The sequence below is a fragment of the Pelecanus crispus genome, chromosome 11 (genome assembly GCF_030463565.1).
Source record: "Pelecanus crispus isolate bPelCri1 chromosome 11, bPelCri1.pri, whole genome shotgun sequence".
Taxonomy (NCBI): domain Eukaryota; kingdom Metazoa; phylum Chordata; class Aves; order Pelecaniformes; family Pelecanidae; genus Pelecanus; species Pelecanus crispus.
Genome location: NC_134653.1, coordinates 3,888,238 through 3,915,193, shown reverse-complemented (window position 1 = coordinate 3,915,193; position 26,956 = coordinate 3,888,238). Strand labels below are relative to the sequence as shown.

The 26,956-nt window shown below is 53.6% G+C and overlaps 2 protein-coding genes across 2 annotated transcripts in view; one reads left to right on the top strand and one right to left on the bottom strand.

Moving 5' to 3' along the window:
- Positions 1-15,661, top strand: part of MPRIP (myosin phosphatase Rho interacting protein) — an 81,805-nt gene extending 66,144 nt beyond the window's left edge. The window contains exons 16-24 of the mRNA XM_075718996.1: positions 739-4,608; positions 7,516-7,663; positions 8,272-8,389; positions 9,135-9,294; positions 9,435-9,554; positions 10,063-10,149; positions 10,831-10,993; positions 11,454-11,539; positions 15,590-15,661. Coding sequence (XP_075575111.1) covers positions 739-4,608; positions 7,516-7,663; positions 8,272-8,389; positions 9,135-9,294; positions 9,435-9,554; positions 10,063-10,149; positions 10,831-10,993; positions 11,454-11,539; positions 15,590-15,661 — 4,824 coding nt within the window. The remainder of the gene's footprint in view (positions 1-738; positions 4,609-7,515; positions 7,664-8,271; positions 8,390-9,134; positions 9,295-9,434; positions 9,555-10,062; positions 10,150-10,830; positions 10,994-11,453; positions 11,540-15,589) is intronic.
- Positions 15,662-24,466: 8,805 nt separating this feature from the next.
- PLD6 (phospholipase D family member 6) lies at positions 24,467-25,229 on the bottom strand. Its single transcript, XM_075718889.1, has 2 exons — positions 24,812-25,229; positions 24,467-24,708 (listed from the first exon to the last, which is right to left on the bottom strand). The coding sequence occupies exons 1-2, from the start codon at positions 25,227-25,229 to the stop codon at positions 24,467-24,469; spliced, it is 660 nt and encodes a 219-aa protein (XP_075575004.1).
- Positions 25,230-26,956: the final 1,727 nt, after the last annotated feature.

The window sequence follows — 26,956 nt, the reverse complement described above, 5'->3', positions numbered from 1 at the left end:
TTCCCTCCCTTCACTTTGTCGGGCTTTTTATTTTGTCTTTGTTGTTTTTTCTTTTTGCAGGTAGAGAAATTAGATCTCCCTAGTCTTAAACTTTAGCATAACAACATCTCTTTAATGCGATGAGCAGCCACTAAGTCCCGTTTGGCAGTTACAGAAATGACATCGCCACGCCGGCTGTCCTGTCTCCCTGCGTTTGGGTGGGATGTGATGTCATTTGCTGTCACTTCACTTTCTGTTGTTGCTTTTGGTCGGTAGGACTGTGTTACCTGAACTGTGCACTTTTTGTTTCACAACAAAACGAACAAACACACTAAAAAAGCAGTTCCTTTCTTCTTGACCTGTTCCCATCCCCTCCTCCTTCTCACCCTTCCTGTTTTTCTCTTGTCTGTCTGTCTCTGTTTTACTGCTGGTGTTTCTTTTTCATTGTTTTTTTGGTTCTATTTGATTTTTTTTTTTTTTTCTTTTAGCCTGTTACTGTACAGCTGTTTTGATGTTGTGGTCCATGTTTTCTGTTACTGGAAAGCAGTTGCCGCTCATTCCAAAAAAAAAATAAAAACAAACCCAAAACAGTTAAAACAAACAAAATTGTGCCAAGAACAAATCATCCCAATTGGAGCATGTGGGTAGCAGCCAAATCGCTGCGAGGAGCTTTTCCGTGGCCTGCCTGGCCAGAGGTGTGACACTCAGAAGGGAGAGCCAAGAGTGTTACTAATCTAGTATTTAATCAATTTTTTTAAGACCGAGGTGGCCGCCTCGCCATCAGGTGCCTGGCAGAGGCTCCACAAAGTCAACCAAGATCTCCAAAGCGAGCTGGAAGCCCAATGCCAGCGTCAAGAGCTGATCAATCAGCAGATTCAGTCGCTGAAGCGCAGCTACGCCGAGGCCAAGGACGTGATCCGGCACCACGAAGCCGAGATTCAGAGCCTGCAGGCAAGGCTCAGTAATGCGGCGGCCGAGCTCTCCATCAAGGAGCAGACCCTGGCCAAGCTCAAGAGCGACCTGAGGAGCGAAAAAGAGAAAGCCAAAGAGCAGCTGGAGGAGTGGCAGCACGGCGAGGCCACGCTCAGCTCCCAGCTGAAGGCCAGCGAGCAGAAGCTGAAGAGCGTGGAGGCTCTGCTCCTGGAGAAGACCCAGGAGCTGCGGGACCTGGAGATGCAGCAGGCTTTGCAGAGGGACCATCAGAAGGAGGTGCAGAGGCTCCAAGACAGGATCGCAGACCTGAGCATGCAGCTGAACACTAGCGAGCAAGCGCGGATCCTCATGGAGGAGAAGCTGCAGAAGAATTACGAGGCTTTGCTGGAGAGCTGCGAGAGGGAAAAGCAGGTTTTAATACGGAGTCTGAAGGAGGTGGAGGATAAGGCCAATGAGTATGAGAACCAGCTGCAAAATAACGAGCAGCAAATGGAGATTCTGCAGAAGGAGAAGCTGAGTGCAAAGTTTGAAGGCAGCGAGCTTGTCCACCAGCTGGAGGAGCAGCTGGTGATGAAGGAGGCCAGCATCCAGAAACTCGCAGAGCACATCAAGGAGCTCGAACGAGAGAGAGATCAGATCAAATGTCGGTTCCACGAGCTCATGAATCAGGTTGCCGAGTCGGATAATGAAGTTGCAAAGCTGCAAGCAAAGTTGAAAATGGAAGAGACCAACTACCACAACCTGGAGCAATCATTCGAGGAGGTGTCGGATCAGTTCCAGAGTGTGCAGAAGGTGCTGAAAGAAAAAGAAGAAGAGCTGAGACATGTTAAGGAAATGCACTTGAGAATTGTGGAGAAGAAAGAGCAAGATCTCAATGAGGCTTTGGTTAAAATGGTTGCTTTAGATAGCAGTTTAGAGGAGACTAAAGTAAAGCTAAAGGCCAAGGAAGAGGCTTTGATGAAATTAGCTAGTGTAGGTACAGGTCCATGTGCTGAGGAGGCGGAAGACCTTGGCCCCAGTCTCGAGGGTGACGAAAGTCATCCATCCCAACTGGCACATCCTCTGCAAACTCAGGATGTCCTCCCAGCTCTGACTTACGCACTGAAGGAGGAGGAGGAGGATGAGGTTCTTGAGACCAGCCAGAGGCAAGCAGAGGAATTCGGCTCCCCGTCCAAAGCTGTAGAGCTCCAGGACCAAGAGTTAGTTCAGAAAGCCTTAGGAAAGCCTGATGTAGGAATCATGGGGGCCAAAAGGCAAAGAATCCGTTTCTCGAGCATCCAGTGCCAAAAATACATCCATCCGGATGGATCGGAGAAAAACTGGACAAGCAGTACCTCTTCAGACACGAGCCAAGACAGATCGCTGTCTGAAGAAAGCATGTCATCAGAGCCAGCTCTTGGTTACCCATCCTCTGGGACAAGCGACTCTGAGACCTATCTCTCAATCATCCATTCCCTGGAAACCAAACTTTATATTACAGAGGAGAAACTCAAAGATGTAACAATGAAGCTTGAAAGCCAGCACGGCCATAATCAGGAGACGCTCATTGCCCTCCACCATCAGTGGGCCAGCACAGAGTCTCAGCTGCGGGAACAGCTTCAGACCAGCTTGTCTCAAGTCAGTGCTTTGATCTCACAGCTGGAGAGTGAGAGGCAGGAAAAGTTCAAGCTCATAGAAAATCACGTTAGCGAGCTGGGAGGTTTCCAAATGAAAAATGATCAAGCGCTGACTTGCTTAGAGAAGTGCAAGGAGCAACTAAGATCGTTGCCCAAATCAGACAAGGAAAATGAGGGTGATTTGTTCCTTGTTACTCTGTCCAGCATGGAAACAACCTTATCAAATGCAATCCAAGCCTTGAGAGGGGCGCCAGTCCCATCGGAGTATCAGCAGAGTGAAAGCCTTATCGTAGAAAGTCCTGCTCCAGAAAGAGTTTTTCTGGGAGAAGAGGAGCACGTCTCCAAGGAGCAGCGAGCGGAAATGTTTGACACGAGCCAGCTAAGATGGCTTTCTGAGAGAGTGGCATTTGAAGCCTCTCTCATCAACCAAATAGCAGAGTCTTTGAAAAATGCAAGCTCTGAGATATCTCAGCTTCTGAGAGTGATCCAGGGAACGGCTGAGGTGGTTTTGTTGGAGCCAGCAAATGTTTCTCATACAGCAGTCGACTTGGCCAGCGTCCTATCTAAGAAGCTGCTGCTGGAAGGGGAGTTCTGGAGCCAGGTGGAGGAGCTGAGAGTGCACTTGAGCACCAGAGACGGAGAAGCCGAGGGCAAAACAGAAACGACAGGTTTGGGCTTTTCTCCATGTTTTCTCAGTGCTGTAGCAGATGCTACATTGATCAAGGCAGAACTTGGGTTTGTCGCACAGAAAATGAGAGAATCTTTTCATCAGAGATTAAAAACAATTGAAGAAGACCTCCATAATACCAAAACAGCTCTCCAGCAGCATAAATGCATGTTGGAGGAGATCATCAAAGCGTACAGGACTCCTGATTTTGACAGAGTTATGCACCAGGTTTCTGAAGCACTTGAAATTCAAAAAGATGCTTCAGAAAGAACCCAAATCTCCTGGGATGGGAGCCGTCTCCAAATGGTGCCGTGTCAGGAATTAGCCAAGATGGAGGAGATTGGCAGCCTGCCGGACCATAGTAGTGAAGCTCTTGTTTCCATTCAGGAAGATCTTGCCCAACAACTAAAGGACAAATCAAATGTTCTGAAGGAAATATCTGTTGCCTTACTCTCTCTGCCTCCTGAGGAGGCAATGAGAGACTGTCAGAAGCTCCTGAAGATATCTCAGAGTCTTTCATACCATTCGTGCATGGGAGACCTTGAGCGGTATTCCTCTTTGTTAGTCCAAGATGCAATCGTTCAGGCTCAGGTTTGTTATGCCGCTTGCAAAGTCCGACTGGAGTATGAGAGAGAGGTGAAGTCCTACAAGGAGTCCCTGCAGAGCATGGATGCGCTCTGCCAAGAGCGTGTGAAGACGGTCTCTCTCCTTCGGGATGAGTACGAAGACTTGCTTAGAAAGCAGCAGAGTGAGTACGGCGAGGTGATCACCATGCTTGAACGGGAGAACGCCGATCTCAAAGCAAAGGTGTCCCAGCTTGACAGTCAGCGAAGGCTCTTGGAAGAGGAAGAGCATAAACACAGCAAGAGCTTGAGCGAATTGCAGGGACGGTATGAGGAGGAGATTCGAAACGTGATAGAGCAACTAAGTAGGACAGAGGATGCTCTGAAGGCCGAGAGGACGGAGGGTCTCAACCAGCTGGATGCCATCGTCCGTGACAAGCAGAACATGGAGCGGTATCACCTGGAGCAGATGCAAATGCTGGAGGACAAGTTCCAGGCCAAGATCAAGGAGCTGCAGGTCATCCACAGCGAGGAGCTGCAGGCGTTGCAGGAGCACTACAGCCAGAACCTGCAGCGCCTGCAAGAGACCCTGGACAAGTACCAGAGGGAGCACCCCGAGGCGTCCCCCGTGGCGGGCCCGGGCGGTGGGGACACCTGGGCGGCCGGTGAGGCGGGTGGCACCGGGCAGGGCCCCGGTAGCGACCTGGACTCCATGCGTGACCTGAGGGAGCGCATCCAGGAGCTGGAGGCCCAGATGAACGTCATGAGGGATGAGCTGGAGAACAAGCATCTGGAGGGGAACGCTTCCACCTTGAGGGAAAAATACCAGAAAGACTTTGAAAACTTAAAGGTCTTGATACATTTAACGCTTTACGCTTTCCCCTGCTGAGCGTATGGGAGGGTGCGTTCGGTCCTGGGGTTCACTTGCCAAACCGAGGGGTGTCCCCCGAAAGAGCCAGCACACCGAAGCACGCCCCAAAATGTTAGAAAGGCCTCTGTAAAGCATGGCACTACCCTTTTCTCCATGCTGGGGTATTCTAAATGCGTTGCTGAGGGCTTGGTCTCAGCAGGAGGGTTGACTACTGGAGGCAGTCTCTGCGTACAGAGGGAGGGAGGGTTTCGAAGTAGCTTGATAACTTCACGTTATCCTTCAGTATTAAGACTGCAGTGTTCCTCCTTGTACCTGAGGCATACGTTTTGTTCGTGACTTCCCTTTAAAAGCATTCCTCAACTCTTGTCCTTCCCAGTCTGATCAAATCTCCAGTCTGTCTCTGCTGCCCTCAAATATGTAACATGAAATGGAAACTTAATGCTCTCGAAATATACCATCCTGGGGAAAGTAGCTGCAAACAGATGCCAAATTCTGTAGCAAAGCAAAGCTCCTTTACATGAGGCTGCAAGGAGAACCACCCTGGTGTTGCACACCAGCGATTCTTTACACAACAAACAGTGCACAGTTACGGGAAACCCAGGCTAGGTGCAGAAAAACCCAGTGGCAATGAAGTGCCTGTGTTCAGATCACTCCACCAGTCAGGACTGGCTGTAAAACCAGCCTGAGATGGTACAGCGCTTAAAAAAAAACCTGTTGGGTTTGGTGTTTTGCTTTTGAGTGGAGAGCGTTTCCAGTTAGGAATTGGGTTTAGGGCAGCCAAAAGGGCAGGCTGCACGCAGAGGCCGTGCCAGCGAGGCTTTCATGGAGCAGTTGTTCTTCAGAGTCGGCAAAAATGTAGGAGAGCTTGCTTCCAGCTGCGAGATCTTCAGCGCACGTTTAGGCTGGGGTTAAAGCGTGGCTCCGCCACTCTAGCCAAAAGCTGGTTTTAGTCTGGGGAGAGCAGTAGTTCTGCTGCGTCCCATCAGTGGTGAATCGGGTGTCCAGGGGAGGGAGAGCTGCTGGGGAGACGGGAGGGAAGCGGTGGTGTTCGCTGAACGCTATCTCCTCCATCTTAACACTTAGGAAGGAAAAACCCTTCTTGAACCCCCCGCTCAGGTCAGTGGGACACACGGGTAACACCTTGTCCTGCGAGCCAGGCACAAACAGGGTCGCTTGTACCAGGGGGATGTTCTCGCTTTGGAAGAAGCCAAAAGGCCAGCACCAAAATAGAGGCTGAAAAATAACAGCAAGCAGTGAACCTGACATCCCGCCTCTGTTTTCACCTTTGCTCTGCCAAACCTGGCAGGAAGGGAAGCAGCATCTTCTGGGCAGGGCGGTCCAGGAGGAGAGCAGAGCGAACCGGCCTCTCTGCACCGCTGTAGGAAGCAGAGGGACAGACAGCAAACTAGAAACTTCCCATGGTTAGAAAGCTAACCAGGTGATTGCAAACCTGTCCGATTTACAGGTTAAAATGTGCTCGATTCTTCTCTCCTGAAGCTGATGGAGAATGTAACGTCAGTAACACGAGATAACTGGTTTGTACGTGTTCAACTGTCCTGGATTTCTAGCAATGCATTTACAATACATTAAATACTGAACCTACAGCCAGAGCTACGGAGGAGCATGCACCATTTTCCTCCAGCGTTAGAGGTGTAATGAAGAATCCTGCAAGGCTGCTTTGTGCCTCTCCGTAGTCACCAAGTCCAGACAGGTTCTGGCACCGAGTTATGAGTTGCAAAAAAAAAAAAAAAGGCTGAGAAAATGAAGAGTGCCTCAGGATTCAAACTTAAAGGGGAGGAATAAAAGCACCAGAGCTGAAAATTGGGAATGAGAGTGGCACAGGTTACAGAGCATTAGATGGCAAAGTGATGCTGAAGAGCGTATGGTAGCGTAGGTCAGCGGGTGTTAGACTGTCGTGAGCACTTTTGTCACTGGGGGAGTGAATTTGTCCCCCTTAAATGTCCCATGGAGTCCCAATGGCTCCCTAGGTGACAGTTCTCGCTTCCCGTGGAAAACATGAGTGTGAATCAAAAAGAAATCCGTGGAAATCAGGAATTAAAGCCAGCCTGTAACACTAAGAGGGAGAAAAGCCCGGTGCAGTGTTTGGCATCAGGGTTGCCCCAGACATCTGATGGGGCTTGTGCACCGCATCCGCGGTGTGTTCCCCTTCCCAGCTCGTGGCTCCAGCCTGCCTGTGGCTCTGCTGTCCTGCCTTCTGTCCTGCAGCCGTGTGTCTGTCCAGGATCCCGATGTGCACGGCGGGGCAGCCGGGCTGGTGGCTGAACTGGAAACAGGCTTTTGCATTTGTCCCGCTGCAGAGGCAGGAGCGGGGTCTGTGCCTGGGGCAGGCCTGGGTTGGAATTCAGGATCTCATGCCTGGTGACTCCTGAATCCCCAGAGCGCTGCTCCCATGTCCTGGCCTAAGTTCACTCCTAGTAATTCAATTAGCAAATAATTGCCCGCGCAGCATTTGAAGCCATAACTCGGTTGGGAATTAAGGTCCTGTTGCTGTCACAAATTGTTTGTTTTCCACCCCAGAGGTGGCTGCATAAAATCAGGCATTGCAAAAGAGAGCAGAAGGGGCACAGTAGGCTTTTGTTGATGTTTTTAACATATATTTGCATTCCCCAATCGGGGCTGACCCCAGACCTACCCTGTCCTTCCCTTTCACTGGAGCTGTCAGGGGTCGAGCAACTGCAGGACAAGCTCTGACCTCGCGAGGTCCATCCTTGGCCGGCTCCTCCATGGCTGGGGAGGGAGAAGATCCCCATGATGGAACTCGGGTGCCAACCTACCCGCTGGTGTGCGGCTCCTGGCAGGCTCACCACTGCTGTGACACTGGCCCCGCGCTCCCGGGCCAACCCCTTCCCCTCATCCCTTTTGCAGGCAACATGTGAAAGGGGCTTTGCAGCCATGGAGGAGACACACCAGAAGAAGATCGAGGACCTGCAGCGGCAGCACCAGCGGGAGCTGGAGAAGCTGCGGGAGGAGAAAGACCGCCTGCTGGCAGAAGAAACGGCTGCCACCATTTCAGGTATGGGGACACGCCAGAGGGTCCCCCGCCGTGGGGCAGCTCCATGTTGATGGGGACGTGGGGATGGCGTTTGCTCTGGTGTGGAGGAGCGGAGCGGGAGGTGGGATGAGGGCTGGGTGGGGATCACAGGGAGACGGGGAGAGGCTGGTGGGACATGCATTTTGGACGGAGGCCCATCTCCTCGTCCTTCTCCAGGCTTGGTACCCCTCTCCTTGGCTGTAACAGGGTCTGATTCATTTTCCATTCCACCTCAGAAAGGCATTAGTCTTTCCTGTGGTTAATTTATTGCTGATTCCACACTGAATTCATTCTTCAGTGCCCCAGGGAGTTTTAAAGCACTGGAGCAAAGGGTCTCTGCATTAGGAGTCCCACAATCCCCGGAACAACATGTGAATTGGACAATCGTTTGGACTTTATTAAAAAGTGGGATTCGCAGAAGCCCCTTTGCTGCTTTGCAGCCAGGGGTACAGACTGAAGGGGCTGCAGAGCAGTGGGAGGTTCGCTGGGATGACTCTGGTTTTGTTCTTTTAAAAACCAAACAAAAACTCAACGAAACCCACCCTTGTGTGGAGCGGTGCTGGGTGCTAACGCTGTGCTGTCCCATGCAGCCATCGAAGCCATGAAGAACGCACACCGGGAGGAGCTGGAGCGAGAGCTGGAGAAGTCCCAGCGCTCCCAGATCAGCAGCGTCAATGCCGACATCGAGGCCCTCCGACGGCAATACCTGTAAGACCGTCGTCGTCCTCCATCTGTTGCTGTGTCTTGCAGGGAGATCACACGTGTGGGAGACCCCTTTCTCCTCCGATTTCAGCAATGAGTTAGGGCAGACCTGTCATTGCAGGGACCTCTCCCCTTGGTCCCGACCCAGCTGCGCCCATCTGAGGCTCTTAGTTGCCCGTAATCTTTCAGGCTCCAGGTCAATGTCCCCACGCTACCCAAACTCAGCTGCTGTATGGTCACCCGAAGTAGCAGATGTGCAGACATGGTGCTGCATTTCATGCAGCTGCAGTGGGAGGGTTGCTCAACCAAATCTAACCAGGTGAAGGAGAAAGCGCTTAGCTTTTCGTGGCAAGGCTGTCCTCATGTGGGAGCCAAGGAAAACAGCCAAGCAGCTTTACTAACCTTGATGCATCTACGTAAGACCTATGCGGGTGTGCAAAATGCACCCAGTCCCAAATCCTCAGAGCAAACTTGATAGATCTCAGCTCAATTTTTGGAAACATGAGGAAGGCCAGCCATTCGGCCTCCTAGAGAAAGACCTCCTGTCCCTTTTGGTGCCCAAGCATTGCGGTGCCAGGAGAAGTAAGGGTTGGCTCCCTCTGGTCTTGAGATTTTTCCCAAAAGGGAGTATGCAAATCCTTGGTGCTTAGATCCCTGTTGGAATGTCCCAGGTCGGCACGGGGCACTGGAGGAAGGGCAGGCACGGGTGGGTATGTGTGGGGAGGGCACTACCCAGCCTGTGTTTCACCAGGGAGGAGCTGCAGTCGGTGCAGCGGGAGCTGGAGGTGCTTTCAGAGCAGTATTCGCAGAAGTGTTTGGAGAACGCCCACCTGGCGCAGGCGCTGGAGGCTGAGAGGCAGGCCCTCCGCCAGTGCCAGCGGGAGAACCAGGAGCTCAACGCTCACAACCAGGTGAGGGTCCCCGCCGTGCCCGGGGCAGCTGGCGCGGGCAGGGTGTGACGGGCGAACCGCCCGACGGGCAGCGCGGTGGGCTCTGCACCGAGCCGTGGCCACGCTCCTCCTTTCCACAACGGCTCTCCTCCTCTTCCCAGGAGCTGAATAACCGCCTGGCTGCGGAGATCACGCGATTGCGGACCCTGCTGACCGGGGAGGGCGGGGGAGAGGCTGCTGGATCGCCTCTCACGCAGGGCAAGGACGCCTACGAGCTGGAGGTGAGCTCTGCCGCGCCCAAGGGACAGCATTGGCGGGCACAAGTGCCTGCGGACCCCCAGGACAGTGCCGTGGCCATCCATCCCTCTGCACATCAGGTCTGCGTGGTTGGTCAGCACCATGCATCGGGGGTGCAACAGGGCCAGGAGCTCTTGGAGTCCTAATCTTCCCTTCTCACCATGTCAAGCTGGACACCCGCTCTTCCTTCTCCAGCCCTGCTTGTCCCTTGGGATTCAGTCTGCACAAAGCAGTGGGGACAACCAAAACCGAGGGCTGTGCAGGGAGCGTGTCAGCAGTGTGAGCTTGGGCAAGTTCCCAACAGACCCAGGAGTAATTTTCTTGCATGAACCAGAAGACGGGTGAACCAGCAGCTTTGTGGTGCTGGTGTGGAGCCAGCACAGGGCTGAGCCTCCAGCCCTGGCTCGGTTGTCACTGGGCACAGCAGGCGAGCATCTCGGGATTGCGCAGTGTCTGCTCGGGTGCGAACACACGCTGCTTCTGTTCCCACAGGTCCTGCTGCGGGTCAAAGAATCGGAAATCCAGTACCTGAAGCAGGAGATCAGCTCCCTCAAAGACGAGCTGCAGACAGCACTGAGGGTAATGCCCAGGGATGTCTCTGCACATCTTCTCACAGGCTGTGTTCTGCTCCTCTGTGTGTGTGCTTAGATTTCAGCTCACTTATCCCCAGATTTGAAACAGTATTTAATTTTTCCCCTGAATAGAATTGAATACCCATTTTGGTGTCATCAGTAAAGCGCTCCACAACTGTATCAGCTCAGGACTTACCCCTTCTCCCTTCTTGTGGGAAAACGTCCCCTTCAGTGTTTTTTCTATTTCCTGTCACATCAGATCAGACTTGAAATGGCAAAAGTAATCAGTGTTAGAGATCTGCCCAGCCTCCCAGCATCGGAACTGGTTTGCACTGGACGGCCTCTTTGCCAAGGCCGTTTCTGGGAATTCTGCTTGAATTCCGTGTCTTTGCTAAAATTGAAACCCACAAACAAGTAGTTCTGTAACGAAGGGGCCCGTGTGCACGGGCAGCGCTGCATGCTCGCCGCTGGGCTCACAGCTTTCTGCCTGTCTCAAGTTCTGTACCGCTGTTAGACACGGCCTCAAGAGCATGTGTAAAATGTGTGTTGCCCCGGCCGAGCATTTCTCCCCACTGCCGGTTCTTCTTCCTACATTGGCGTTTGCCAAGCTCCTCTTCAGTGCATTCACAAACCCCTTGGCTCCAGCTGTCTGTCTGACTCCGCTGGGTTGTTCTCGTTCCTTTGCCAGGATAAGAAATACGCCAGCGACAAGTACAAAGACATCTACACGGAGCTGAGCATCGTGAAAGCCAAGGCAGACTGTGATATCAGCAGGTTGAAAGAGCAGCTGAAAGCAGCCACAGAAGCTCAGGGAGAGAAATCCCCTGTGAACACCACTGTATCGGGATATGGTCAGTCCTTCTCCAGCAGCTCTAAGCAATCGTGGGTTTCCCGAGCTAACACGTGCATCCTGGCATACCAGCCCTTGTGCAGTGATGGTCTGGGTGGGGCTTTTTTGCCATTTCACGCTGCTTCCCACCTCTGCTCCTTGCAGACAGTCTCACCGGAGATGGCAGGGACCAGGCAGACCTGATTTGCCTTCCCATGGCAGTTCCTCCTTCCAGCCCCATGGAGGGGAAGCTGATGGGCTTTGAAAGCCTTCTGGCATTTTGCATTGGGAAAACCTCATGCTACATGCAGTGCAGGGGAGCAGAGACCCCCAAGAGTCCCCTCTGCCCTTCCGGCAGCGCTGCTCCGGTCGGGCTCATCAGGGCACGTGCCCGGGCTGGGAGGGCAGAAGAGCCCCAGCCCTGCTCCATGCAGGAAGCCCCTGGGCACAGTGCTAACGCCGTTTCTTTTGCTTCTCCGCAGATATTATGAAATCAAAAAGCAACCCTGATTTCTTGAAGAAAGACAGATCCAGTGTTAGCCGGCAACTAAGGAATATCAGGTCAAAGGTGAGCTCAGATTTCCTTCCCCTGTGATGAAAAGGCCCAGTGTTACTCTCCGGTGGGGGTCCCGGGTGGGAAGAAATTGGTAGGGGAAGAAAAAATGAGAATTTCCTGGTCACTAGTGCTAGGCTGGATGGCACCGGGACAAAAGTGAGCTTTTGACTGCGAAACGGATGGCTGTGCAGCCAGGCAGGGCTGCTCCCCCCGCGATGCCCGGCAGGGCACACGCACTCCTGACCCCCCTGAGGTCAAGGCACGAAGCTGCCTCCCTGCTTGAAAAACAGGCTGAAGTTCACCCTGTTCTTTGGTCTTTCACAGGAGGACTCGCCCAGTATTTGCTCCCCGTTTTCAGTTGAACTTTAGATGGTGTCAATAAGTGGAAACGTGCTCATCATTTTAGGTTTTACAGTGTTCATCACTGGGAGATTTTTGGTCTTTATATGGAACAACGATGCCTTGGTCCTGGGCGTATTTAACACACGCTTTGCTTGTGTGTTAACATGGTGCAGACGGCCCCGTGTTTCTCCGGCCGTTTGTACTTGCTGTTGGTCCCAAAGCCCAGTGATGCTGTGCCAAGCTCACCTGCTTGGCCTGCTGACAGCCAGTTACATCGTGTTACGCACCGGCTGTTGCTGTGGGACCACAGGGATAAAAAAGGCAAATTAAAGCCGCTCAGAAGGCATCGTTAAAGATAGGTCAGTTGGAAGGAAGATCAGCATGGGCAAAACTCGCTTTGCCTCTCACCTGGTGTCTCATGCTGATGTTTGAAGTGGTTGGGATCTTGGGTGGAGCAAGAAGCTGGGCAGACAAAAGGCTTCTAGCTCGGTGCCCATGCTGGGGAAACGGTCCCTGCCCGCGCTCTGCGAGTGGCAGGTCATCAGCCTGGGGTGTCCGCGCTGCACCCAGAGCATCTCTGCGCATTTCAGGGGCAGCCCAGACCTGCTGGGCCAGGTCTGATGTTGGGTTTCCCTCCACCACTTCAACTCAGAGCACTTATCCTGTGGTCCCCCGCGTGTGTTGCTTGGTGGGGAAAGGAAAGGAGAGCAAGCATGGGCTCTGCCTGGGCGCGCTGCCTGCTCGCATCGCTGCCGGGGCGGGAGGACTGGGGCTGCGCGAACGCCAATGCATTTAGGATTTATGAGCTTCTTGTTTTGTTTTTGTTTTTCTTTTTTTCCTTTATTTTGCCTTTTCCTTCAACAGTCCGTTATTGAGCAGGTCTCATGGGATAACTGAAATGAACCCGAGTCCAGGTTCCCTGCCACGTAGGTAAACAAACTGGCACCCACCAAGCGACGCAGCTGCCCACTGGAGCGGCCCACTTTTGCATGCACTGCTCACACCTCCACGGCAAACGAGAGCCCTTCTTCTCTTAATGACTGACTGGTTTATTTACGGCTAATTATTTTACTGGGGAAGGGGGAAGGGGGAAGGGGAGGGGAGAAGTCAGTGGACCCAAGATCCGTATGAAATGCAGTTTCTCTGGCTCTTCCCTGGGGAATATGGCTTTCTCGCCTTCCTGCTCCTCCCACCCTCGCCAACACAGCTAACCATCACGGAGAGAATTTGGACATGGTGGGGCACGTTTTCCTGCTTGCTGTGTTGGGAGCGCGGGACGTCGAGTGTGCATGCTTGAATGACTCTGCATGCCTCAGACTAAACTTCAGCAACATCCAGGTCTTGTAGGAAAAACAGCCGTTTTGCTGGTAGCCAGGCGGAGGAGTGGGTCAGTGATGCCTATAAATGCATCTCACACAAAGGCCTGTAGCATATAAAATGTCGGCCCCCGTCTCAGCTGCAGAGGGGATGTCCTGGGCTGCCCTAAATTTCTGTTACCCGTAACTGCTGCTTCTTTAGGTTGATCTGTGCCTGTGCATAATGGTCCTCCTTGCCCAGTAACCTCCTCCTGCTCTCCAGGCTTCCTCCAGCTGCCCAGCGTGCTCCCCGGCGTGCTCCCCGCTGCTCCATCCCTTGGCACTGCGCCTCCGTCCCCCATGCTGGCCTGAGGCTTCTGAGCTCATCCAGCAAAAGGAGGGAGCTGATGAGAAACGAGACCCATCCTAATGACCCAAATATCTCGAGTAACTGGAGCAATAGTTAATTTACTGGCCCATGGTAAAGACTGAGGTTAGAGCACCTGCAGAGGGAGGATGGAGAAAAGAGGGGAGCTCCCCAGCACGGTGGCAGAGGGGTGGCTGGAGAACCCCAGGAAGTCTGGTGGAGGATCCCTTTATCACAGATTTCATCTTAGATTAGTCTCCCTTCATCAGGCTCATCATTAACTCAAATGGGTTGTGAGACTGCCTAGGGGGTGAATTTGCTGGAATTTGTACCATCAGGCAGAATAGTCCAAGGGTTTCTGTTGTCTCCTTCCATCTAGTGAGAAATCAGAAGTACAAACTGCAGTGCACGGGTTGCTGCCTATTTAAAGAGGCCCAAAGTAAACTTCCTTTAGGAAGTGTGTGCTCAGAGCCTCGCATCCCAAGAGACTTTGCTGCCCGTTGAAAAGAAAGCATGCGGCATTTGTAAATTCGAACCAATCCGGTTTAGTGCTTTCATTTCCGTGCTGCTTCCCAAAGCCGTTCTGTATTTGTGGGCCTGTGGGAGGAGAAACATTTAAAGAAATACAGTAACCATGGGAATCTGCACAGCCTCGGGGCAAGTTTTTCATGGAGTCCTGCCTCGATAAACACACGTTAAAGAAAACCCAGCCCAAAAGTCTAACCTGCTGCTGTGATTGTACAGTTCTCTGGCACCATGGTCAGGGTAAAAGCAAAAGGGGAGATGGGCTGCCCGTTAATAGAAGGGGCTTTGCGTACAGGTCTGTGCTTTTTGAAGCTGCCATGTCTTGGCCTCTGAAGCAAATAACGTTGCAGCTGCAGAGCGAATTCCTTGCGAGTCGCAAGGAATCGGCTTGCAGGCAGCGGTTCGCCGCGGGGCGCGTGCAGGCAGCTGGCTGCCTGTCGCAGGGCAGGAGCAGCCCAGCAATGGAACCTTCGCCGCGCGTAGGGGCAGAGCCATTGCTCTGTGGGCCCGGCTGTTGGTTAGGGAGAAGTCTGTGCCTCCTCAGCGGGGAACGCTCACTGGTGCTCTGCTCCTCTGAAGCTCTTACGCCACAGTTTCAGGGCTGCAGGAAGGAGGGAAGGCTGGCTTTAGGCTTGTGCATCTCCTCGGGCTAGTTTCAGGTTGAAGCTGTCTTAACGGGGGGCAAGCAATTTGCTTCTGGGTTTCTACCCCTCACATTGCTGTTTTCCTGGGTCCCCACATGTAGGCAAGAGTAGAATTCACAAATCCAAATGCCGAGGGCTAGCGGGGCGGGCTTTTCTGTTGGCTAGCTGAGTGTCGTGCCTTGAAATCTGGATGCTGCATCTGAATTGGATCAGCCATCATATCCTGCTAGACCTGAAGCAAGCATTTAGCAAGTCCTCTGTCTAACCCTGTGCAGTAGAGGCAGCTTTGGCTTGGGAGAGCCCCCAGGCTGGGGTTAGAGAAAGGGTGGGATTGACGCAGGCAACAAAAACGCAGTTTCTAGGGCTGCTTGAGCAAAGCCTGCACATTGACCGGAGCCCGGATGGTCCCAGGCGGACGCACGTTCAGTCGGTGCTGCAGGGACGCGGGCAGGCGGGGAGGACCGGCGTGCCCGTCCTGCTCAGCAGCGCGGTGCTTTAGCGTAGCAGATCCGAGCTGGCCTGCCTAGCGCTCCCGCAGTGCCGGAGCTCCGCTGAAATTGCCCCAGCCACCGCTGCTCCACAGGCTCCGGGGGTCTTTTTCCAAGTCGAGCTAACCCCGCTTGCAGCATGGTGTGCCTCTCATTTGCTTCTGGTACATCGCCTGGTTCATTTGCAATCTCACCCTCTCTCTAGGCGCCCTTCACCAGTAACGCTCTCCATAACCGTGTGTTTTCTCTTAGCATGTCCCACTAATCTCTCCGCCAAGGAGGCCATTCTCCTGCTGCCCACGTCTCCTTTGCCTGAGCATCGCACCCTTTCTGTGTGCCAGATGCCCACCGCCGCTGCCCCCCACCCGTGTCCGACGCTGTCTGTCTTTTGTCTCTCCCAGAGTCTGAAGGAAGGCCTGACTGTGCAAGAATGCCTGAAGCTTTTTGAATCCAGGGACTTGAAGAAAGACTAGTTCTCCCCGCTCCGCTTGACCACGCGCACCTCCCAGCTTGAGGCAGCACAGCACCAGCACCGTTTGTCTCTCGTTCCTTACGACTGTCCTTGCTGTCGTTCGTCTTGACGCCCCCGACGGGACCCGGCGCCGCGGTGGCGGTGCCCCCCGCCGCCCCCTCGCCTCCCCAGCACCTTTCCCTGCTTGTAAGACGCTCCAGAGACTCTATGAGAGGGAGAGGAAGGGATCGGGGTGGGGTTTTTTTCCCCCTCTCTTTGGCGCTTTGTAGGAGAATCCTTCCTTTACTGTAAACCATTACACTAAGTGTCAGTATTAAGGCTCAGTAGCCTGTTAATAAGCTAGCTCTGTTGTACCAACCGTTTTGGTATGCAAGCAGGGCCTGGGTGGTATCGGCCATACCGAGCTCTTACTGCTGTCAAGAGACCCAGTGCTCAGAGCACGCCAGGAGCCTAATCTAACCATTGATCTCGATTGCATTACTTGCACCTGCAAGGGGGGGAAAGCCTGGGGGAAGCTGTCGGGGAGCGCAAGTCCGTGCCGGCGTACACAGCCTGGAGGTACAACACTGACATCTCGCTGGAGAAGGATGCAAGAAATGATTCTCCTGCCCTATGACTCTGCCGTATCCTGAATGTAGGCGATACCGAAGCCCGGCGAGCTTTGGTGGCTGCCCAGGTGGTTATGGATAGGGAGCTGCAGATAACTCACGTGCACCGTCGAGTCCGCCCCGTTGGCGTGTCTTTGCCTCCCGTCTCGCTGCTGGTCGGAGTCGGTGTTTCGTGGGCTGAGCTGTAAGATCACTTTCTTGCCTCTGTTAGATCAAGCCCAGCACTCTCTTTTTTTGCTGTTACTCCCTTCCTCTCATTGAGTCCCGTGTATCCCAGGGTCTGTGCGCATGTGAAACTCCCTTTTCCTAGTCAAAGGAAAGTAGAGTAGAAAGTAGAGCCAATATTGACTGAAAATGCACAGTGCTCAATGCATATAATGCTCCTTTTTTATCAGCTTCTTGAATTCAACTCTTCTTGTCAGCAGGGCAGCTCCTATTTTAATTCTTTAATCTTTTCCTGAAATAAAAATCTCAAAACCAGTATGTGCTTCAGACCTTCTCAGTCCTAATAGCTTTTGTATTTAAAGCATACAATTTAGCACCGTGAGGCTGATAAATGAATACAAACTACAAGTGAGGTGAGGGAGCTGGTAGCACTAGATGCAGCACGTGGCCAGCCGAGCAGAGGTTGTCTTCCTAGAAGAAGCCGACGCTGTTTTGCAGTATCAGGGCTGCCCCGGCATGGCGGCTTCATCCCGGGCTACCGAGAGCATTTCAAGATGCCACCTGTAAAGACCCCAGGCCCTGCCTCACCGATCGCCCTGCCCGGGAGCCGGGCTGAAGCAGCGCTGGGGCACGTTGGCTTCCCAGCCCCATTTAGCTGCCAAGCGACCCGCAGCATGTCAGGATGGGCCAAATACGCCTTAGCCTTCATGTGGAGCAAAGCTTCCTCTTGTCTTCCGGGTGCTTAACATGTGGCTGAAGCAGGCAGCTCTGTGTGCTTTCCTGGCTGATTTTGGGTCCGTTAGGCAGGAGGTACAAGCACAGCCCTCAGAGCAAACTCTCGCTGCAGCTCTGGAGCGGTGAGTGCCGCAGGGCTGGTGACACCCATCTCCAATCCTGCCAGGTTGGACCATGGCAGCTGCCAGAGAGTTCGCCCTCATCCTCCTGCTCGGCGCAGCAAGTCTCTGTTTCAGCCACCAGATCCATCAGACCAGACGTCATCGAGCCGTGGCGTGAATCAGGCTCTCGTCCAGCTTGTGTGGCCTTGCCATGGCCAAGCGCTTGGCTTGACACCTCCTGGGGCACTCGCGGCAGTGCATGGCAACCATCCGGTCCTGCCCGTAGGAGCCCCACTTGTCCCTGGCCAGGATACCAGCACCATGCAGCAGGCAGAGCACATACAGGGCTGCTCTCCCACTGCGATGCTCTGTAATCTGTGCCTGGGTGTACATGGAAGTCCTGGAGATAGGAGCAGGGTAGGAAAGGTGCTCAACCACTTGGATACAAAGGCTTTTCCCTCATCAGCAAGCACATGCCCTCTTAAGATGTTTTGATGTGCAGCCAGTCACCCTAATCTGAGCTCACTGTAGCGCTTTCCGTAATCTGAGCGTTGGAGGACCCGGGAGCCTTCCCAGCCGTGACGCACTTGGACCGCCTCTCCGATCAGCCATCAACTGCTCCCAGGAGTCTCGATGCTGTTCCTTGCCTTGTGTTTGCGTTCACCCGTCAGTCAGCAGCCGCCTTAGTCTTCCTCCCATCCCACTGTGGAGGAATGTGGCCTGTGAGCCCCAAGCTGCTCGCCATCAGCTTTCTCACCTGCATGATGGGAGTCCAAACTGGGGAGCCCCAAAGTGGAAATGGGCACCTTAGCGCTGTCCTGGGGCTGTGGAAATAACTGCTCTCACCACGCTGAGCTAGGTAATGGCCATCCAAAGCACAGTCTGTTGTTGATAAACCCATGGATGTTGGTGATGCTTAGCAGTGGCTTTTTATAGCCATGGCATGGGGTCCAGCTTGCCTTCCAACTGAGGAGAGACAGATGCAGCATCCCTGTTTGTAGCCCTTCCCAAATTCAGCCTTCTCCAGGTCAAGTGCGCATGCATTGTGCTTCGAAGTCCACTTCTGGAAGAAGAGGGTCCTTTGTCACTAGTTGTGTGGGGGGTTTCTCTCTCTCCCTGCCAGCATCTTGCACTTGACTGCAGCGAGAGGTCTGGGTCTCTGGTATAAACCTCACAGCTGGGTGAAGGGTGCGTGTTCAGGTCCCCGTGCTCACAGCAGCTGGGACCGTGACGCTTCAGTGGCATCTACGAGCAGTTAAAGGCAGTCTTTACGTTAAAGCAGGGACACCAGCACCTGCCAAGCGGAGCAGATTGCAGGACCAGCTGAGATGTCAGTGCTGTGGCCCAGGTTCGTCTAAATTCGGGCCATTACTTGGGTGGGAAGGTGACTTCCTCCACTGTGTTTTGTATATTGTATCCGCCTTTCTGACCGTGTCAGGAGATGGTCACCTGGCCCAGGTGCCTGGCTTGGTGCCATCCGAAGTCATCTGTCCAGCCCTCAGCAGGGATAACCTTTACACTTCATCCCTGGCTGCTCCGGGTCCCTGGTGAGCTCTGCTCGCTGGCAGCTGTGACCTCCTGGCAGGGGCCTTGGGACGCAGCATTAGGACGGCATGTAGGCCTTGTCATTGTCATTGCTCTTCCCTTACAAGACATCACTGGCTCCAGGAGGACGCCCTCCTTCTCCTTCTCCTCCTCTTCTTCCTCCTCCTCTTCTCTCAAGACACATGGTGGGGCTTTGTCCTTTTTAGTCAACCGAGCAGAACATGTGCTGGTCTCCTTCTCGCCATGTGGACCCTGACCTTTCTTCCATCCCCTAGCAAATCCTGCTTTTTCTTTGCAGACTTCCTTTGCTCAGGAGCACTTATTTTAAGCGTGAGGACTAGAAGTTAACGTACCTTGCTATTTGCATTGGCACGTCGGTGGTGTGGAGGACACAAGATGGACCCTTTCTGATAGGAAAATGCAGGATCATGCCACTGAGCATCTTGAGGCTTCCCATGGAGGGATGTTTTCTGCTGTACACTTGCTCATACCAAGAAATCCTCTCTTGCAGCTTGCCTGGGACTAGGTATTGAGCCTAGCGAGTAAGAGCACTTGATTTCTTTGCCAGTGCTCCTGCTTCGAGCCTTATTTCTTAACGTAGAGAACAGCCGGGTGAATGGAGGGCACACGCGGAGCGATCAGGTGGCAATCACCCCCAGCTTTTGACTCAGCATGTGTAAACACATAAATAGGATTTTTTTTTAAAAAAAAGGGGTGAGGGTGGGCAGAAAGGCACTGCAGCGTGTTGGCAAAGGTGGCAGCGCTTCGGTGGTGGCTAGTGCAGGAAGGCAGAAGAAGGTGCGATAAAAAAGCAGTGGCACGGGGAGCTGTGCGAAGCACGCGGGTACTGAAGACAGGGAGGGTCCAGAGATGCGCTTTCTGCTTGTGCTCTGGCCCCGAATTGCCCTGTGAAGAGAGGCTGTGGGGGGAGTATTCTTATTTATACACGTATAAAAACATACTGATGTTTAGTGGGGGGGAAGGTCACCCAGGAACACTTGTACAGCTCTTGCTCCTTTCCTGTAGATGTGCCCATACACTAAGAGAGGGCTCATATATGACTTCTGGGCTGCTTGTGTCAATTCTTCACCCGAGGCAACGCACACGCGCTTTTGCATCTCTCCGGTGAGGCACTGGATCCTGCACCAGCAGGAATGAAGCTGGATTTTCTTCTCTCTTTCCTCTAGTTTGTTTTTACCTTATTGTACAGAAAATGTCAGTCCTCTCCCCCTTTTACGGGCTCCCTGAAACGGCTGTAAAATGGTTTGAATTGAGGTTTGCTAGGACTCTATGAACACGATCAGCCCCGGGGGATCAGCTGCTCAGGTTTGCTCTTGGGGAACTTCTATTTAATTCATATTGGCCAGCTTCTCTGGACCTTCAAATAGCTGAGAAAAGCGAAACAGGCAGGTTTGCTGGGAAAAAAACCCTGGCACTAACCACAGGTGTAGCTGAAATAAAATGTGTTGGATGGCAGGAGGACAACCGCAGGGAACACGGCGTGCAGAGGGTGGGACTGGCCACCGTTGTCATGGTTTTAGCAATGTTTAATAAGCCTAATCAGTTAATCTTATTGCTGCACTTTGTGGGTTTCAAGTGTTTATTGCTAAGCAAAGGGGTCTTTCGTGAACATAGTGGGGGTCTCATATGCTATAGCTTGTAGGAGCAGCCGTCTTCCACTGGGGAGTTCGGCTCCTTTGAAAATTAAACCAGAGAACCTGGCTCTGCTGTCCCGAAGGTGCATCAGGGGCTGAGCCGTGGCCTCTTGGCATCGTCAGGATAACTGCACCCGTTGGGGCAGCACTTCACCGGGTGGGACGGCTGTATACGGTGTCCTACGGCGGTAGCTGTGAGTTCTGGGGGGGTCCACAAAGAAAAGGAGGAGGGAAGATGCCGTGGTATGCGGAGAGCTGTTCTGGACTACTGCTGCAGGCTGTGCTCCAGGCATCGGGCTCTGCTCCGCTTGCAGTCTGGCAACTATCTAAGCATCTCCCCAAAGCAAGAGGCAGTACATTACCTGCCTTTACATTAAAGAGAGCAAGCCTGCAGCACCAATAAGGAGCCAAAATCTGAAATATTTCTGCAGAGAGCAGTCCTTTAAAATAAGAGGGGGAGTCAAAAAAAGCCAGCTGGAAAGCTTTTTACTGATAGCAATGGTCCTTAGTTACCCTATTGCTTCTTCCTGCGCCAGGCTTCATCCATCTTTCCAGATTTGAATTAGAAAGTGTGTGGAGAGGGGGGGAAAAAAAGTATGGGGAAGAGAGGGCGAGCTCCCCGCTTGCACTGGAGGCTTTCAAAGCCCGTCTGCATCGTCCCGCTGCCCAGCAGCCGTGGGCTTCGCCTTTTGCTGCGGCCCGGGTGCCTGCTGCACACGACGGGACGAGGCCTCGTAGGCATTCAGCGCCCGCTTCAGGCGCTCTCCAGGGCACCGCGCAGACGCGGCGTGACACGTGAAATGCAAGCTGCCGCCTTTTACGCAATTCTACGCTATTGATAGTACTGAAATGTGGTCTAGGAAAAGGCAAGTGCAACGAAGGTGCAGACACAGATGCCTTCTAATTGGCTCCAAGTAATTTTTTTTTTTTTTTCCCTGCATAAAATTTTCCTGCCATTTGCACCGTCTCCCCTGAAACAGACTGAAGCCTTCTTTAAATGTGACCTCTTCTTTGCCCGCGTATAAAACAAGAAGCAAATTAGGCTCATTTGCTTCAAAACTGGAATTGTGTGCTGACTTGCAAACCAGAAAAGTTGGGGTTTTTTTTCCTGTAACAGAGGTGGACTGGACTGCATCAGTAGTGCCGCCCCCAGCATTGTAAAATGTGTCACTTTTGTACCAGCTCCATACTTGATTGCACTTCCACTAGACCTTTGCATTTTTTTCATGGTTCAGATACAGTACTTAGTTTGTTGTGAACACTTAAGCACATGCACGCTCGGTGTAGCTTGCTTTTCCTCTGTAATTCTTTCCATTTTTTTTTTAAAAAAAAAAACTTTGTTAGTCTTCTCTTTTAAAAAAGTAATTTAAAACCTGTATAGTGTTCAAAGCACGCAATGTAAATATTTATTACTCAGAAATTAGCGGCGGGTTCTCTTTTGTGACTTAAGTTGTGGTTTTGATTTTTAAATCTTGTTCTAACACACGTCCCACGCGCGGGTTGGGAGAGGAGCACCGAGTGTAATGCGTCCGACCCGCCCCGTCTGCCCCGATAAACTGTTTTGTTTGGTTTTGATGACTGTTATAAATCTCTTTTCAAACCTTTTCTGCTGATCTATACCTTTAGTTTTGAAGATACCGGTCCAAAGATTGTGTACAGTCTGTTCAAGAACTGTAACCTTACTGCGCTATAAACTTGGGGGGGTGTGTTCTTCCATTCAGAGAACTCGGTAATCTCATATTTGATAGTGGCATTAACACCGTGTGCGTGCAAACTGTTCTCTGTCGTTACACAGAGCAGCAGCAACTACTCGGTGAGAGGGAGCGCACGCAGCTCTCCTTGCACAGTAGCTTAGGGCTGTCGCAGCGAGCCCCCGGGTCCGGGAGGCACCGGTGTGACGCTCTAACTCGCTTCTGCAGCGCATTCGAGATGCTCTTGGACTTCACAAGGGAATGCCAGCCCCCGCTGTACAGACACACATCCTGCAGCAGCACGGACGTGCGCTGTAACTTACAGCACGTAACTGTTCACGCCTAACTTTCAGTACACCGTAGTTACTACTGAGTTGAACTTGCGTGATCCTGTAGTACAAACTGTTTCTTACGAGAGGTTGCAAACGTGCTGCTGCGGGAGCAGGGAGCAGGCTGGAAACAACGCGGGTGCCAGCCCCAGCGGTTCGCCCTGCCTCAGTTTGAGACTACTAAAAGAAACCGAGGGTGTGGGATTTACTAACAAGAACCTGATGAGCCAGACAAGTTGGTACCAACTGAACTAAGCCAGCTGGCCACAAACTCATAAATAATGAGTGCAATTAATGATTTTCTTCATGCTTTCTTCACACGCTGCCTGTGTGCGGGATTGACAAGAACACTCACTCTTTGTTCTCCACTAGAGACAGCAAAGCATGGTGTAAAGTACTAAAGACTACGGTAAGTAGGAAGCAGATAGGAATGCGCAGTCTTTGACCCGTGTCCACCCTCCTGGGACCTGGCGTTCTGGATGACTTGAGATTTTAAAGAATCGTTTGTTTGAAAGGATGAAGTTTTGGGGAGAGACAGAAAGTCTGCGAGTGTGTAGGCAGTCGCTGAAGTGGCACTGGCCGTTCAGGTACTAATGCCCACTCTTCCTCCACCATCCTTAACGAGAAGAGAAGGCTTGCGTTAGCTCTGAGCACAGCTTTAACCGGCGACTGACCCATAACCGAAGGGCACTCGTTCTGGATTCAAACCACGCATGCACCACGCTCTGCTGCTTGTACTCTGGTAACGACCCAAAGGAATCGTGAGTAGTGAGGACGCAAGAGTAATTTCCCGGTTTCTGTGACGATGCGACGTGGCGGCCAGCCCTCCACCTCCGGTGGGTGATGTGGCCGAGCGGCAAAGCGGCAGCGGAGCAGGGCCAGCGGTACCCGGGCAGCGCCGGGATGCTGCAGCCGAGCGGCTGCTGGAAATCCCTGCGGCTCAAAGCCGGGAGCGATCACAGCGGGGCGGTGGGGAGAGGAGGAAGCAGAGTTGTCCTCGAGCCCTGTCCATCCATAAGGCGGAACGGCCTCTTTCAAGGGGCATTTTCCACACAGGTTAGTCCGGGAAGTAACATCTCACACATGATATTTTCCCTCTGCAGAGGGGAACAGGTGTTGGAGGCTCCTGTTTCTCAGTACGTGCGAGTTCCTCTCTCCTTCCCTTCTCCCTTCCACTCCAGTTTATTTCAGTGCTTTTTTGAGAGCCACTGTTCCCGATCAACTGCTCACTGTAATAGAAACGTCACTTTTTCCTCACGGTATTTATTCCTTACAAAATCTTGTGTGACATGCTAGGTTCCCATGGATGTAGCTGATCATTTTTATTTTGTAAATATAATTACCTAACTTTACATTAACTATATCGTAATAAACTATTTTTGCACCACCCTTTGCATGTTGTGTAGTGAGGTGTTTTTTTTCAACAAGGGCACTACTATAGAAAGAGCGGAACAGAGGCCAGAGCCTGAAATCCAGCGAACTGTTTGCTTTTATAGTGACACTTCACAAAAAAAAATACAACAGGTAGCAATTTAATAGCAATAACACGTTTGAAGTAGTGTAAGTCTAACGCTGCTGAACAGGATCTACTACATAAAGAACTTCCTCAGCCGCCTCCATAGTTGCCACACCACAGATAACAGAAATGCAGGGTGTTTTTTTTTTTTCCCCCCAAGATCCACACCAACTTTCTTAAACAGAACAGAGCGAATCTGCACACTGTTGATGTTACTCCGTGTATCCTAAATAACACCTAAGGCTCTACAGGAATTTTTTAATGATTTGGATCTTTGGAACAACCTAGAGGGAACGACCCACAGCAAGGGACCTGCGGCACTTTAGGGTAGAGAGCGCTTCGCTTCTCCAGAGGAGCTTACCTAAATTACACCCAGATGGGTAATACAAGGATGTCTGTACATAATAAAGTGCATGAATGCTATCTGTTAAGTACTCCACCAGCCCTGTGAGGCAGCTCAATCATTTACTGTCTTTGGAAAAGAGCGTGTAGTTGATGGGATTGTACTCTTCCCAAATCCTTTCAAACTCATCCAGAAAAGGCTTCACGTACTCGGCGTCTTCCACAACCAGCACGTTCTCCCGGTTGTTCTGGATAGCTTGGGTGGTCCAGTTGAGGGAGCCCGTGATGAGCATCCTCCCGTCCACGATAGCGAATTTGTGGTGCATGTAACCGCTCTCCTGGCTGTGGCGCACCTGGATCCCTACAAAGACACAACCACCTCTGCAGCGGCAACCGGAGGTGCGACCCAGGCCACGGCCACCCCGCGCGCCCGGCCGTGGCCCGGCCTTGACGAGAGGCCTCACCGGCGTGCCGGAGCAGGCCGATCTGGGAGCCCCGCAGCTCCATGTACTGCGCGTCGGCGACGACGCGGACGCGGACGCCGCGGCGGTGGAGGAGCTGGACGGCGCGTCCCAGCTGCGGGCTGGAGAAGGCGAAGAGGCAGATCTCGAGGGAGCGGCGGGCGGAGAGGAGGTGCCGCAGGAGGCGGCTGAGGGAGCAGTCGCCCCGCGGCAGCGGGCAGGGGCAGGGCCGGGCCGCCGCGCCGGGCCCCGCCGCCTCGGCCAGCAACGCCTCGGTGCAGCTGGGGCGGGAGGGGAAGAAGAGCACTTCGCGCCGGGGCCGCCGCCGCCGAGCCGCCAGCGCCATGGCCAGGGCCAGGGCCAGGGCCAGGGCCGCCGCCGCCGCCAGGCCCGCCCGCCGCTGCCCGCCCGCCGCCCACATGGCCCCGCCGCACGCGCGCGCCCTGCGAGCGGCGGGAAGGGCCCTGAGGGAGCCTCGCGCCGGGGGCGTCGAGCGGCCCCGCTGCCGCCTCCCGGGGCCCTGGGCCGCGTCCGTCCGTGTCCGCCCCCCCCACCACCGGGGCTCGGGCTGCTTGGGGTGGGGGAAGGGCCGGGGCCGGGCACTCCGGGAGGCACAGAGCTGCTGCGGGCTCTCCTGGCCTTCCGCAGCCGACTGACCCTTCCCCAAACACCGGGGGGGACACACTCAGCGGGATCCGGCCCGGCTGAGGGGCAGCGGTGGCAGAACTGGGGCAAAAAGGCTTCGGCTAAGGGGATGGGTGGCAGAACTGGGGCAAAAAGGCTTCGGCTGAGGGGAGGGGGTGGCAGAACTGGGGCAAAAAGGCTTTGGCTGAGGGGAGGTGGTGGCAGAACTGGGGCAAAAAGGCTCGGCTGAGGGGAGGGGGGTGGCAGAACTGGGGCAAAAAGGCTTTGGCTGAGGGGAGGGGGTGGCAGAACTGGGGCAAAAAGGCTCGGCTGAGGGGAGGGGGTGGCAGAACTGGGGCAAAAAGGCTTTGGCTGAGGGGAGGGGGTGGCAGAACTGGGGCAAAAAGGCTCGGCTGAGGGGAGGGGGTGGCAGAACTGGGGCAAAAAGGCTCGGCTGAGGGGAGGGGGTGGCAGAACTGGGGCAAAAAGGCTCGGCTGAGGGGAGGGGGTGGCAGAACTGGGGCAAAAAGGCTCGGCTGAGGGAACGGGATAGCCCAACTGACACAAAAAGGCTTGGCTGAGGGGACAGGGGTGGCAGAACTGGGGCAAAAAGGCTTCGGCTAAGGGGATGGGTGGCAGAACTGGGGCAAAAAGGCTTTGGCTGAGGGGAGGGGGTGGCAGAACTGGGGCAAAAAGGCTCAGCTGAGGGAACGGGATAGCCCAACTGACACAAAAAGGCTCAGCTGAGGGGACAGGGGTGGCAGAACTGGGGCAAAAAGGCTTGGCTGAGGGGACAGGGGTGGCAGAACTGGGCCAAAAAAGGCTTTGGCTGAGGGAATGGGGTGGCAGAACTGGGGCAAAAAGGCTTCGGCTAAGGGGATGGGTGGCAGAACTGGGGCAAAAAGGCTTTGGCTGAGGGGAGGTGGTGGCAGAACTGGGGCAAAAAGGCTTGGCTGAGGGGACAGGGGTGGCAGAACTGGGGCAAAAAGGCTCGGCTGAGGGAACGGGATAGCCCAACTGACACAAAAAGGCTCGGCTGAGGGGACAGGGGTGGCAGAACTGGGGCAAAAAGGCTTCGGCTAAGGGGATGGGTGGCAGAACTGGGCCAAAAAGGCTTTGGCTGAGGGGAGGTGGTGGCAGAACTGGGGCAAAAAGGCTTGGCTGAGGGGAGGTGGTGGCAGAACTGGGGCAAAAAGGCTTGGCTGAGGGGACAGGGGTGGCAGAACTGGGGCAAAAAGGCTTTGGCTGAGGGGAGGGGGTGGCAGAACTGATGCAAAAAGGCTTGGCTGAGGGGACAGGGGTGGCAGAACTGGGCCAAAAAAGGCTTTGGCTGAGGGAATGGGGTGGCAGAACTGGGGCAAAAAGGCTCGGCTGAGGGGATGGGTGGCAGAACTGGGGCAAAAAGGCTTTGGCTGAGGGGAGGTGGTGGCAGAACTGGGGCAAAAAGGCTTGGCTGAGGGGACAGGGGTGGCAGAACTGGGGCAAAAAGGCTCGGCTGAGGGAACGGGATAGCCCAACTGACAC